Raw genomic sequence first — 14,138 nt, forward strand, 5'->3', positions numbered from 1 at the left:
AGCCTACTTACTCTTCTGATCTGGATCCCACGCTTGAAAGTTGCTTCTTCCTTCTCCTTCACCATCCCGCCTGGTGCCCATTCCTGTGCCCTTCTCGTTCGCCACTCCTTTCACCCATTGCTTGCTTCCATCCTACCATGCAGTTGTCTCGTTTATAGGAGCTCCCCATTCAAGCAACACACTGTGACATCTCCTCTCCTACATTGCTCCCTTTCTGAATCTCCGCCATGGCTTCGAAAGGAGCTGTCTTGCCTCTTTTGAGGCGCGAATTGCGACCCACTTGGTCGCGATTCTCCAGACCCTCCGCCTCTCTCGCCCCCTTCAGCAACTCCGCCCGAATCTCGAACAGCTCCCTCGCAGCGTCCGGCAAGCGTGCCATTCGTCGCACCTTGTTCTTCCCGCCCGTTCAGACTCGAGCCTTTTCGCAATCACTATCCCGAAAGCTGACTGATGAGCATGGCAACTTTGATCCGCGACAGTTGGACAGGGAGTCGGATGAGGTCGATGTCTGTATCGTCGGTGGTGGTATGTAGAATGACCCGGACCTGTTTCGTTTGGCGTATAGAGGTATGGTACAGGATTTAAGTAACTAACCGACTGTCTTTATTACAACATAGGCCCTGCTGGTCTGGCTGCTGCCATCCGATTGAAGCAGCTCGCCAACGAGGCCGGCAACGAGGAGTTCCGTGTCATCGTGTTGGAAAAGGCCGGTGAACTCGGTGCGCACGTCCTTTCGGGTAACGTCCTGGAGCCTACCGCCATGAACGAGCTGTTGCCAGATTGGTTGTCGGAAGACAATCCGTCTCGCTTCGAGAATGTGACTCCGGCGAAGGAGGATAAGATGCGCTTTTTGACCAAAAACTCGGCCATTCCGATCCCTGCGCCGCCACAGATGAACAACCATGGCAACTACATTATCAGTCTGAACGAACTTACGAAGTGGATGGGAGAAAGGGCTGAGGAATTGGGTGTTGAAGTATATCCCGGATTTGCGGCCAGTGAACTCGTCTACAAGAAGTCGGATGGATCGGTTCTCGGTGTGGCCACCAATGATTTGGGTGTTGGTCGCGACGGCAAGGCCAAGGACAGCTTCGAGCGGGGAATGGAGTTCCACGCCCGCGTGACCCTTCTTGCTGAGGGTTGCCATGGTAGCTTGACGAAGCAGGTGGTCAAGAAGTACGACCTGAGGCGCGATAGCCAGCCTCAGACCTACGGTATTGGTGTGAAGGAGATCTGGGAGATCCAGCCCGAGAAGTTCAAGCCCGGTGAGATCACACACTCCCTGGGATACCCCCTTCCTAGTGACACGTATGGTGGTGCGTGGATGTACCACTTTGGCGACAACATGGTCAGCATTGGCTTGGTGGTTGGGTTGGACTACCCGAACCCCTGGCTGTCGCCCTATGGCGAGTTCCAGAAGCTCAAGCACCACCCTCTGTACAAGGACGTCCTCGAAGGTGGAAAGTGCATCTCGTACGGTGCACGGGCTCTCAACGAGGGTGGATTCCAGTCGATCCCGAAGTGCGCTTTCCCGGGAGGAGCGCTTATCGGCGATAGTGCTGGATTCTTGAACGTTCCGAAGATCAAGGGCACACACTCCGCAATGAAGTCGGCCATGCTTGCTGCCGAATCCGCCTATGCGGCCCTGCAGGGCAGCTCGGAGGGCTCTGTATTCCTGTTCGACTATGAAGAAGCTCTGCGCAAGTCGTCCATCTGGAAGGAGCTGTACGAGGTGCGTAACATGCGGCCCTCTTTCAGCACGCCACTGGGTCTCTATGGCGGTATCCTGTACTCTGGACTCGAAGCATACGTTCTCAAGGGCAAGGCTCCCTGGACTTTGAAGCACCATGGCACGGATGCTGCTGCGACCAAGATGGCGTCTGAATGCAACAAGATCGAGTACCCCAAGCCCGACGGAGTGATCAGCTTTGATATCCTCACCAGCGTCAGCCGCACGGGTACCAACCACGAGGAAGACCAGCCAGTGCATTTGCAGGTGGAGGACTGGGACAAGCACACCGATGTTGCCTGGCCCAAGTACCAGGGTGTCGAGAACCGCTTCTGCCCTGCCGGTGTGTATGAGTACGTGGAGGACTCTAGCAAGCCTCACGGCGTTCGCTTCCAGATCAACTCCCAGAAGTAAGTCAAACCCGAATGCTCGTACTGTTTCTCTTGCTAACTAGTCATAGCTGCATTCACTGCAAGACCTGTGACATCAAGGTGCCTACCCAGGATATCAACTGGCAGACACCTCAAGGTGGAGAGGGCCCGAAGTACTTCATGACTTAGGCCTAGCGATTTTTCAACACTTACATATTTCTCTCTACCCTTCATCAGGGTACAAAAAGGATTGGATGGATTAGAGTATCCATTGTGGCGTTGGTTACTAATGTTTGATCATGTTTTATTTCTAGGCCGGTGGATGCCTGTTACGTTATTGCGTGTTGAGCCCGGACGGGGCCTTGTATATATAGTTGTACTCCATAGTTCGCGGTGACGATGAATACTGAGTATACCGGTTACTCGGGAAATAAGCTGTTTTGCTCAGCGTAAGCTACCTAGAAGCAGCGCAGATGTCTAGATAATGTTCAAGCTGAATGTTAGGGCAGCTAAAGCAAGTCTGATAATATCACAACGAGCCTAGCAACCTCACAGCTAAGCCATTATGGCTCTCCCACGAGCATATACTTCAAATGATGCAACCAACCAACCAACCAACTAACACATGCAAAATGACAAGCATCCAGGAACACACCTCCGAAAATACACCCGAATTCCATCACTTCCCCATCACAACCCCCAAAGGGATGTATCCCCTAACCTCACAACACCGTCATACACACCCTAACCCCCGCAACTACCAGTCCATCAACGCTCCGAAGTAACAATCTAGACCAAACCTTCACGGAACTCACTTCAGAAAGTATCTTAATCACTGGATGGCGCGACACAGCTATAAAAAGCGCACATCTGTCTCCGAATCCCAAGTTGTCACGACTATCAAGCCTACTACGACCAAACTCACCATCACCATCACCATCACCATCATACAACACACGATCAAATCAACCGTCAACAGCAAACATGGTCTTTGGTACTAATTCCACCAGCATGCCATCAACTCGAACCCTAACCACCACCCCTGGTCCCTCCTCCCCAATGGACGACGAAGACGTCGTAGAAGTGGTCGACACCGCCGCCTCCACTTCATCCTCCTCATCATCCCCTCCATCCACCCGCCTCATGGCCGTCGGGAAATGCAAAGCGGAACTCAAATCCGGCAATATAGGCCTAGATTGTCCCTGCAACAGGGGAATCTTCTCTCTAACCCATACCAACGATATCAGCGATAAATGCATCGACTGCGAGCACTCCGTCGCAGATCACGAGGGCATTGATATCGATATCCAACGAAAAGGCATGTCCTTCCCTTCCCTTCTCCCCTCTATCCCTATCCCATAGAACATCCCCCCCCCCCCCCCCCTCCCCCCAAACCAACCGGACCACCAATATCTAAACAAATGAGAGAGATAATAGAAGACACCCGGCACACAACCCTCACCAAACTCACCAACCTAATGGACCACTACCCCCTCCTCTACGTGCGCGGCATCCCCGACAGCGGCAAAGGAACCGTGAACCAATTCCGGCGCGAGAACATCATGCTCATGACGCGGGAGCAAGAAGCGAATAGCTTCTTTCTTCCTGTGGATAAGCCGCTGGAGGAGTTCGACTCGGAGGATGATCGTCTCCTCACGCAGATTCTTGGCTCGTTTAATCGCCTGTGTAATGATCCGCAGATCTTCTTCCTGGTGATTTACTTTTTGACCCTGTCGGCCTGGTTAAGTGATCGGTTTATTAAGCAGGTGGTTTTGCCCTATTTGCCTGCGCCGGGGGCCGGGATGAGAGGGTTGAGATAGTGATTACTACGTAGTATTACTAGGTGATTTTTTGGAGGGGTGTTGGGGAGGTAGGTTGGGGGGGTTATAAAATGAATAGTAGTTTTTTCGTTAAGAAAATGGGTGTTGTTTAGGTTGGGACTGTAGTTGTAGTAAATTTGTTGTAGTTGTTGTAGTGAAGTCGAGATGTATACTAAGAGTTAAGTAGGTAAGTATATATAGTTCCCAAAACGGTAAAATCACTACAAGAAACCGGTGTACTGACGATCCACGATAACCATAAACCAATCGAAATTAACTAACTATAGAATGTATACTATCTTAGTTACTTCCTACATGCATCAAGTATGCAGCAACCGAAAAAAAGGGGGTGTCAACGTGACCGACAGTTAATGCTGATCACATGAAAAGAACGAAAACGAAAAATAGAAAAACAAAAACAAACGACCCTATGACGCCAAGCTCCCGAATGCGAAAGCGATGCTGCTTTTGCCGCTTGCCGAATAAGCAAAAAGCAAAGCAAGCAAGCGACAAGTAACGCTGACAGCCCATGTGATGGATGTTCATCACCGACCGACTTTTTTCTAATCTATTCCAATTTGTCCCATGTTGCATAGATGCCTATTTTGTGACGTCTCGATTGCTATTGTATACAGTAAGCTGATTTTTCACCTTGGGCCACAGCTAATAATACCGACGGAGTGGTACGGGAGTATCATTCTAGTCATGATGTCCTCCGTCCGGCATATACCCATGGTCAAGTAAAAAGTGAAAATAGACTTGAAACGGGATCCATCCCACACCAATCATTCTATCACAGTTTAGATATTCCGGGGAGGCTGAAGGTGGTGCGGGTAACAAACTTAGATGGCAAAAAAAAGGATGGGAAAGGCCACCTGGCCGGATTACGTATTGAACACGGCTGTAGCCGCTGCCTGCCGACCGACCGACCGACAGTTGAGTCAAAAGTCGCGTCGCGGAAGTTTGCCCATAAAAGCTGAGATTTGAGTTGCGCGTGAAAGCGATAAGTGGTTAGTAGCCTATAACTCTTGTCGAGGCTATTTCCGTCCCCTGCACTAAAATCGAATGAACACCGACCGCAGCGCAAGGCTACGATCGGAGGGGGGCAAGATTTGTGGATCGAAAGGCAGGAAATTGCCTGAGATCTACTAAAGTTGTCTGGGGTATGTTATTATGGTATGGAACTTGGCTGGAAAGCGGCAAATCAAACGCCAAATGAGAGGCGAGAACAGCCTCGCGCGGGATGAACCCCATGACGCGACCGACGACGCGACCGGCGCGTACCGGGATGAGCGACCTCACGACTGGTCCAACTTTCTTGGACAAACAGGAAGACTGTGACTCAAGAATGAGATTCATCAACAGCGGTTAGCTGTGACTGTGATAGTGTAGTGTAAGTAGTGATCTGTTAGAATGTTTTGGAATCATCTTGATGATCATCGATGAATCGGGCCCAACAAAAAAAAATCTTCCCCAAAGGCTGTATTTTTGGGGCTCGGAAGAAAGAGATCAGGAAGAGAGTGAAAGGGATCGAAGAAATTTTTGTTCAGTTGGCAACCGCTAAAGCGGCAAGGCAAAAGAAAAGAAGAAAAAAAAATGAAAAAGGAAAAAAAGAAGGAGTGAAGGGGAAAAAGCCGAGAACAGTAAGGCGGAATGATTGGTAGACTGAAGAATGGATGGACTGGAAAGTGGGTCAGAGTTATCAGTTGCAGGAGCGACGCGGACTGGCTGGGGAGATGAGTGGCTGCAGGCCTGCAACCCCAGCGTAAGGGGGGCGACAGCCAACGAGAACGAACGCAGGTGTGGTGAGTGGAGTCGCCGATCAACAAACCAGAGATGACGGAATGGCGCTTGGCCACCCAAGAGCCGCTAGTGGAGGCGCTAACACGCAGCGAGCAGTGGCAGAGCGGCCACTTCCATGGGTGAAAGCGAGTGGAAAGCGAGTGAAAGCGACCGCTCGTCGCTGCTTTTGCCGCCGCCGCCGGGCCCAGCCCCCCCTGACGCCAGCTGCGCCCGGGCGCTGTGACTCAGCCTATATAAAGGCCCAACCTCCCACTTTCCTGTCGCCTTTGGAATTTTTGATCCTGGTCTTGGCACCGCCCGGAAAGCCATACTGTCCTCTCTTCCCGCCCGCCATCCTCCCCTCCCCTCCCTATACACTCTCTCCACACTCACGTACGGTTTGCAGAGATTACTGCTGATATCAGCTGTTTATATCTCTGCTATTAACCTGCTGGATCTAAACACATTTCCGGGAAGAAGATTTTTTAGGGAAGCCAAGAAAAAAAAGAGTATCAAATTGGGAAAGAAAAATTCTTTTCTTCCCTTTTTCTCTTTTTTCTTCTGAACTCCAAACCGTTATCAGTCCCAGTTACTGAAACAGGAAGTTTGCAGCCTCAGGTGTGCATCTTCGCCACTCTCTCTCCAAATCGCAGATAGACATTCCCAATTCATACAAAAACCAAGAAAAGCAAACAAAACACACGCACCTCCCCTCTCAAAAAAAAAAGTTGTGTCATCTACCACAAAAAAAAAACAACGTGCTTTTTCTGTCATCTCACACTCCCTTCCTCTTCTGCACTTGTTCACTTACTTCCATCCATAAGTTTGTGAACGCTGCTGCTCTTGAGTTAATCTCCCCTAGAAAACACTTGACTGTGCTTTTCTAGTCCCCTGGTCGCTGCCTTATCCTCCCTTCCCATCCACCTTATCCTCCTTCCTCCACGGCGGCTTTTTGTCATCGCCTGTCACATACCTCTGCACTCCACCTTGACTTCATTCCGTTTCGTCTTCGAAACGGTTTATTGCTTGGATCCCAGAGCAGTATTGCTGCAGGGGAGACATTGACTTGTCCATCTCCCGCAAAGGGTACGTTGTTCTCTTCACTTGGTCTTGACCTCACTTGTCTTGCCTTTCCTGGCAGACACCTCAGGTGCCTGTCGCTCTTGAGTCTCTCTGAGCGTCATCTCCATCTGTCACTCACCTTGTCTGTCCTCTCTTGACTGACTTTGAGCTCTGCGTCTACACAGACTGCTATCTGCAAAAAGCTTTTCTATCTACTCTCAGCGTCGGCTGGTTTACGGCTCGAGTACTCCACTACTCACGTCGCGATGGATTCTCTTACGACCCATCCTTCTACCGCGCAGCAGGCCCGGGCCTTCACTTCCCCCGCCTCTCTGTCCTTCCCCGGTGGTGCCGGCGATTTGACTCCGCCTTCCGATAAAGACGGAAACATGGCGATGGCTCAGGGTGCGAATGGGATGATGAACGGTCAGCAGCAGGGAGGAAATGCCGCTAATGGCAACGGGGTGGCGCCCGCAACTCCAGCTGCGACCCCCGGTGCCAACACTCCGGGAAGTGGCATTGTGCCTACGTTGCAGTGAGTATACTCTTGCTGTCTCTATTTCTGGGTCACCAGATTACTGAACAATGATCTCTCTTTTTCTTTGAAGAAACATTGTCGCGACGGTCAACCTTGACTGTCGTCTGGATTTGAAAACGATCGCTCTCCACGCAAGAAATGCGGAGTACAACCCTAAGGTATTACTTTCCACACCTCCCTGTGCTTGATATGTCAGGGCATAGTGTGGCTGAACTGTTCTTTTTTCTTCCAATAGCGTTTCGCGGCCGTGATCATGCGTATCCGAGAGCCGAAGACGACCGCTTTGATCTTCGCCTCCGGCAAGATGGTGGTTACTGGTGCCAAGTCGGAGGATGACTCCAAGCTGGCTTCCAGAAAATACGCACGTATCATTCAGAAGCTTGGTTTCAATGCCAAGTTCACGGATTTCAAGATCCAGAACATCGTGGGTTCTTGCGATATCAAGTTCCCCATCCGCCTGGAGGGTTTGGCCAGTCGCCATCACAACTTCAGTTCCTACGAACCTGAGTTGTTCCCCGGTCTTATCTACCGCATGATGAAGCCTAAGATCGTGCTGCTTATCTTCGTCAGTGGAAAGATCGTCCTCACTGGTGCTAAGGTCCGTGAGGAGATCTACCAGGCGTTCGAACTGATCTATCCTGTGCTTTCGGGTATGCATTGCTCTCCTCACTTCGGATTTGAAGTGGACATCGTGCTAACCAGCTGTAAAGATTTCCGTAAAGTCTAAAAGGGCATCGCCTTTTCTCAGGAAGATCTCGACCACCTCGTCCTTCCCATCTTCATCAACTTGTATTAACACTTGGCTTTTCCCCTTGCACTGGCCCGCGAGGTTGTACTATGAACGGACAACGCGCTTCAACCCAGCACGGCTGATGCTTTTTTTGCTGTTCCGATTTTTCTCTCTTCTACACCTTTGCACATCACGATTTTCATGCTAGCATCTGTACGGCGTTCGAGCGATTGGTCTCTATTGTCCCTTTTTTTTTTTTCCTTCCTGTTTCAACAAACAAAGTGTCTCACCATCTTAGATAGTCGCACACCGCAGATTCAAGGGGGCGGTACTGTGCGCTGGTCGAATGGTTGCCTCCTTCTAATTATTGGTTTTCTGTTCTTTGCCTATTGGCAGTGATCCTCGATGTGTATGGCTTTGGTCATCGCTCGAGGTGGTTCGGACCTCCGAGGACTTGCTTGCTATTGATTCGGAGGGTTAACTCAAGCTCAAGCACCCAAAAAAATCTTTCCTGTTTATTGTTCTAGATCGCTACGCTCTGCTACGGAAGTGGATGAAATACACACTGGGAGAATGAAGGATGGGCGCGCGTGCCCAGGTTCCAAATAGTGGCATAATTATTCTTAACTATTTCCTTATTCCTCTTATAGGTAGAAAATGAACTCGAGACATGCATGCGCATATCCCTTGTCTGAACCAGTGTCATATGATGTAGAACGTCAGTGTGTCGGACATTAATCTTAAAACTATGTAGTAGCTTGTAGTAGTTTATAGTTTAATTAGTCTTGGCTGTGTGTCTTATTAAAGTGTGTACCTGATAGATGAGATAACTCCTGCGAACGGACGGACCCTTGCATGAATTTAATTTCCCCGTGCTTCGGGGTTATTATCTCCAACCCCCCCCCCCTGTTCTTCCTGAAACAGTGGGTGGTACGTTATTGTCATGCAACTAGAACCTGTCTGGACGTTAAGTAGTACGTACTTTGTGTGTCTTTTGAGGCCAGGTCACGTCGGCCATGCTTTTTTCCAAATGAAGAACTGCTCTAATTTGGTGTAGTACTCATGTCCTTGTCTGTCCGTCTACATATGAGTGTGACTAACATACACACACACACATCAGATAGAACGATGAAAATCTAATTCGGACTAGAAGAGTAGAATAGATTTTTAACTCTTGTATATCGGTGCACTTGTGAGAAAGCTTTGGTGCAGATATTTGGTAATTTGGCTGGAAACCCTTGCACAAGGTGTGGGAGAGCAGATAGATATTTATGTGAAGTAGATGGTTAGGCTGTGCTGAATGTATTTGGTGAAGGGGAACTTAGACTTCACTGGATACCTTGCTATTTCGCAAGATTGCCAACGGATTTTAAGGGACGGAGGGAGTATAGTTGAATACGAATTCAAGTCGCTTCCTTCCATGGTTAAAAGTTATACTAGAAGGTCCTGCTAATGCAACGACTCTCTGCCTTGATGTGAGCTTGTATCACAATTCGACTGTGATGTATCTTTCTCTCTCTTTCCCTCCTGGAATATTCTCCATCTCATCAAACCAATTCAATTGCACATGGTATGTTCCCAACCTCCATACATACACACATACTTTTTACTGCATATTTACACGATCAATATATACAGTCTAGTTAAGTCTACCAACAGCAAACTCTAATCTATATACCCCTATCTTTGTTTCCTCACAACAAGCTACCCCTCTTCGCCTTTCTCGTCTTCAACAACTCGTCCATCAACCGCAACCCCTTCGGTCCGGAACGACTGCCATCCTCGGTTCCATCGAATTGACTCTCCGACACTGCCGCGGGCCACTTCCACAAGTCCTGCAGCGCAGGATCCAGCTTACCTTCCAGTGCGTCGACGATCTTGTCGCCCAGCACGGGGAGGAACTTGTATCCGTGGCCGCTGCCGCCCGTAGCGAGGAAGAGGCCAGGATGGTCGGGGTGGTATGTTATGATGAAGTCGCCGTTGGGGCTGTGCCAAAGGTATATATTAGCCAGGAATTCAACCAAGTGGATAACTGAAGGGGAGTGGGCACTCACGTATCAGTGTACCAGCAAACGCGAGTCTCAGCGAATGGCCGGTCCGCAAAGGAGGGAATCAACTCCTTCAAAGCTTCCCGGAATGCCTTTTCGCCTTCGGCAGGAATAGGCACTCCCTTCTCTGGCAGACTGACTTGCATGTTCTGTCCCTCTTCCTGGGTGGTGCCAGGAACCGGGACCTGGACAGGATTAACGTAACCGTAAGCATGTCGGGCAATCTTGAGCATGTTGTTGCGCGGCGGGATGATGAAGATGCCCGTCGCGAAGTTGAGAATCGTAGGCATATGCTCGAAACGCTTCTGTTCTTCGTCCGAGATGCGAATGTATGCGATTGCTTGACCGGTCTGGACGGTTCGACCGCGTAGATCGACGAGCTTGGCGGTCCAGGCTCCTGTTGCGAGGACGACAAGGTCGGCTGTCAGGGATGATCCGTCGGCAAGGTTGACGCCAGTGACTCTGTTGGTCTTGTCGTTGATGTATCGGAGACTGCTCACGTCGCCAGTCTTAAAGATGACCTTTCCTTCCTGGTCCAGACGCTGCTTGGTGTACCGGACACCCGCTTCGGCGTCGGACCAGCCTGAGCCCCAGTTCACGTAGCCACCTGCAACGCTGCGGTTCACTCCGTAGGCCGGGGCGACTCGCGCGACCTCCTCACGAGTGGGGAGGAGTTCGACATCCTGGCCGGGGATTTGCTTGACGTTTTCGTAGCTCTTGTTGGCGTAGTCGCGGGCATTGGTACTACCGGGGGGATAGACCAGGAGAAGACCGTTCTGGGTGTATCGGCCTTCTTTACCCCACTCGGTGTTGCGCCAGAGATCAAGGGCTTCGGCGGCGAGTTTGGCGTAGTGAGGTTGGGAGTAGTCGGCACGAACAATACGGGAGGAGTCGACGGATGAGCCGTGCGGGTTGGGGATTATTGGGGAGGCTTCCAGGAGGGTAATCTGAGAGTTGGGATGACGGTGCGAGAGGGAGAGCGCAGTAGATACTGGATTGAATGAGCAACTTGGCTCATGCTGGAATGTCGGGGGAAAGAATGGGTGCGGTGTGTGTGTGGTGCGACTTACGGCCGAAGACCCCTCCGCCGACAATAAGAATGTTGGCGGGGAGAGTCATGTTGCGGGTGGAGGAACAAGATATAATGATAAGAGAGAAGGCGAGAATCTGAACGGAGTATAATTGAGAGGAGGTCGACTCTCAACAGATGAGGGGGGAAAAGAGACTATATAATTGGTGGTATGATTCGGAGATGCAGCGATAACGGCGCATTGGCAAATGAAATTGAACAAGCTCGTGCCTGATTGTCTTGGCGGTCGGTGTCCGATCTTTGAGTTTCTCCAACTTCTCCATCTTTCCCTCCCACCTCCGCACCTTATTCCATATCACTCCAGTCGCCGCAACCATGAGTGCACCACGAGTCGGGCGAGCAGCGCTGAAGAAGGCCAAGTTGCCTGCTTCTGCTTCTGCTTCCAAGCCAGCGCCTCGATTCCCAGTAGCAGATGGCACCGGGTTAGTCTTAACGAACTCCGCATTGCCCATGTCGCTTTCCGTCAGCAACAAATCCAGCTCACGCCTACTGACTTATTGTGATATGCAGACCCAAAACCCTACCTAAACGTGCCAACCAACACCTCAAGGACCCCCCTTCTACACCTCCGTCCGCCCCCGTATCCCCCAGAATCATGACCATCTTCGGCGTCAGCGCCCTCGCTCTCAGCACCTACATCGGCTACCTCTACGCCTCCTATCGTCGCGAAGTCACCCAATCGCAATCTCTCTCCGTCCCCCACGATGTCTCCGACCGTTACAATCACACCGCACGCACCTTCGACGCAGACGTCGAAATGTCCGAGAAAGTCATGCGCATGGGCTCCAAGCGCGCAGACCTGATCAGTCGCGCACGCGGCGATGTCCTCGAAGTCAGCTGCGGTACGGGTCGAAACCTCCAGTATTATGAGCTCGGACAGCGGAGGGGACTCGATAACAAGGGGCGTGTCGGTGTGCATGGATGCCGGTCCGTCACGTTTGTGGATCTGAGTCCGGAGATGGTGGAGATTACGAAGGCCAAGTTCGCGAAACAATTCCCGGAGCATGAGGTGCCGGTGAACTTCGAGGTGCAGGATGCGGCAGGTGTGTCTAGGCGTCCGGTTGATCCGTCACGGAAGGGTGACGAGGGCTATTATGATACGGTGGTGCAGACCATGGGGCTTTGTTCGATGCCAGATCCGGTGGGCACGTTGCGCCATCTGGGGACGGTTGTTGAGCCGAACAAGGGTGAGATCTTGTTGTTGGAGCACGGGCGGTCGCATTATGATTGGCTCAATCGGATCTTGGATAATTTGGCGTCGGCGCATGCGGATAGACATGGGTGTTGGTGGAATCGGGATATCGGGAAGATTGTGCGGGATAGTGGGTTGGAGGTGGTGGAAGAGAAGCGCTGGCATTTTGGGACGACGTGGAAGTATGTCTTGCGGCCGGCGAGGAGGGAGAAGTGATGGTATAGAGGATGTTACTTGTATATTACTAACTAGGGATTTTGATAGACTTGGATGATTGGATGTATTTGTAAATATGCATAGCGGGGTTTATAGTTGTGACTATATAATAAGACTATTTGGATCACAATGTGAAGATGACTTGCGTAGTATCTACTCGCTACTATTCACCTTAGCCAAAGCTGTATCTTGTAGCTTAACTAAAGTAAATAAATATTGAATAATGAGGTAAACATAATACTTATGATCATAGTACTTAACCTAACCAGTGACATTCTTGTATACTAGAAACATGAATAAATATACTTCTACTCCAACCAAGGTACTATAGTAACTGAAACATCAAACCACTATTCTAACCCCAGTCTCATTTATACCATACTCCCCAGATTATACTAAAATATTCCTAATACCCAACTCTAACCTGCTACTCAACAACCAACACCATAGTATCCCACCCCATTTTCCCAGTCACGCGACGCGAACACATCACCGGGCCAACAATGCAAAACCAGGACCGGTGTCAAGAAAATCCATCAAAACCAAGGTTTGACCCGATCATCTGAGAACGATAGAAGCATTAGATCGTCGAGAATGAAGTCAAGATGGCGTTGTGATTACGATGATGCTCTGGATCTGCGTCTGCGGGGTAAACATAGATGTGTTGGCGTGGACTAAACTACATGTAGGCTAGGCTGGGATGCTACCTGTATGTAGGTATGTAGGTCTCCCTCACAGGATACAGTGTATATATTATCTATCATTAATGTAAGTATTGTATGTGTATGTGTATGTAGGATAAAGTTTATCTGTATACGTAGTAGGAGGTGCGGAGAATATATCTCTGTTTGTTTGTTTGTTTGTGACGGTGTTGTGCAGGTATTGATGGATATATTGAAGTTTGGGAGTGGTTTAGGTACATGCTTTAGATGTAGGGAGGAAGTGGGAGGGAGGGGGAACATGCGGTCTATCTATTATTGGGGTGAGGGTTATTTTACTTTGCGTTGAAAGGTACGGAGAGTTAGTAGTAGATAGTAGTAGTCACTGAGTGGTCAGGGTTTCGAGAGCCCTGATCTAGACTACTTACTACTACTACTACTACTACTACTACTACTACTACTACTACTACTACTATCTACGGAGTATAGCATTTAGAATTCAGGAGTGATATACTCCGGCTGACGCTTACTTGCCATTTAGTTACTCATATACCTTTATTTTATTTACATAGATAGTAAATAGACACATCAGTGCTTTGAATACGAGAGCTGAATAGTGGGACAGACCCATCACCAAGAGTACCGTGCATGAAATCCTGACGATCTGTGCACCGACAAAAGCTGAAGAGGTGGGATGATGATGTGCTGCCGATGACGATACACAACTTCAATTCCCAGCCTGTCTGTCTGTATTCCAGCTGCAGATGCTGCCCGCCACGGAAGAGAGAGTGGAGATAAAGTACATACATACATACATACATTGCAGCATGTGAGTTGTACGACTTCCCCTTCCACTCTACCTACCCACTCTCCCACCTCTCCGTCTCTATCCATCCTCTTC

At 49.9% G+C, this 14,138-nt stretch overlaps 5 protein-coding genes across 5 annotated transcripts; 4 read left to right on the plus strand and 1 right to left on the minus strand.

Moving 5' to 3' along the window:
• Positions 1 to 227: 227 nt before the first annotated feature.
• Positions 228 to 2,289, plus strand: AKAW2_70334S (electron-transferring-flavoprotein dehydrogenase; the record flags this gene model as incomplete). The annotated part of the gene is made up of 3 exons (XM_041682904.1): positions 228 to 525; positions 618 to 2,139; positions 2,190 to 2,289. The coding sequence occupies 3 exons, from the start codon at positions 228 to 230 to the stop codon at positions 2,287 to 2,289; spliced, it is 1,920 nt and encodes a 639-aa protein (XP_041547218.1).
• A 795-nt stretch (positions 2,290 to 3,084) lies between these two features.
• AKAW2_70335S (uncharacterized protein) lies at positions 3,085 to 3,920 on the plus strand (the record flags this gene model as incomplete). The annotated part of the gene is made up of 2 exons (XM_041682905.1): positions 3,085 to 3,418; positions 3,538 to 3,920. The coding sequence occupies 2 exons, from the start codon at positions 3,085 to 3,087 to the stop codon at positions 3,918 to 3,920; spliced, it is 717 nt and encodes a 238-aa protein (XP_041547219.1).
• Positions 3,921 to 7,030: 3,110 nt separating this feature from the next.
• SPT15 (TATA-box-binding protein) lies at positions 7,031 to 8,029 on the plus strand (the record flags this gene model as incomplete). The annotated part of the gene is made up of 3 exons (XM_041682906.1): positions 7,031 to 7,299; positions 7,373 to 7,460; positions 7,538 to 8,029. The coding sequence occupies 3 exons, from the start codon at positions 7,031 to 7,033 to the stop codon at positions 8,027 to 8,029; spliced, it is 849 nt and encodes a 282-aa protein (XP_041547220.1).
• A 1,697-nt stretch (positions 8,030 to 9,726) lies between these two features.
• On the minus strand, positions 9,727 to 11,199 carry AKAW2_70337A (NAD(P)/FAD-dependent oxidoreductase; the record flags this gene model as incomplete). The annotated part of the gene is made up of 3 exons (XM_041682907.1): positions 9,727 to 10,018; positions 10,087 to 11,071; positions 11,151 to 11,199. The coding sequence occupies 3 exons, from the start codon at positions 11,197 to 11,199 to the stop codon at positions 9,727 to 9,729; spliced, it is 1,326 nt and encodes a 441-aa protein (XP_041547221.1).
• A 286-nt stretch (positions 11,200 to 11,485) lies between these two features.
• On the plus strand, positions 11,486 to 12,578 carry AKAW2_70338S (uncharacterized protein; the record flags this gene model as incomplete). The annotated part of the gene is made up of 2 exons (XM_041682908.1): positions 11,486 to 11,592; positions 11,681 to 12,578. The coding sequence occupies 2 exons, from the start codon at positions 11,486 to 11,488 to the stop codon at positions 12,576 to 12,578; spliced, it is 1,005 nt and encodes a 334-aa protein (XP_041547222.1).
• Positions 12,579 to 14,138: the final 1,560 nt, after the last annotated feature.

This window comes from Aspergillus luchuensis, chromosome 7 (assembly GCF_016861625.1).
Source record: "Aspergillus luchuensis IFO 4308 DNA, chromosome 7, nearly complete sequence".
Lineage (NCBI taxonomy): Eukaryota > Fungi > Ascomycota > Eurotiomycetes > Eurotiales > Aspergillaceae > Aspergillus > Aspergillus luchuensis.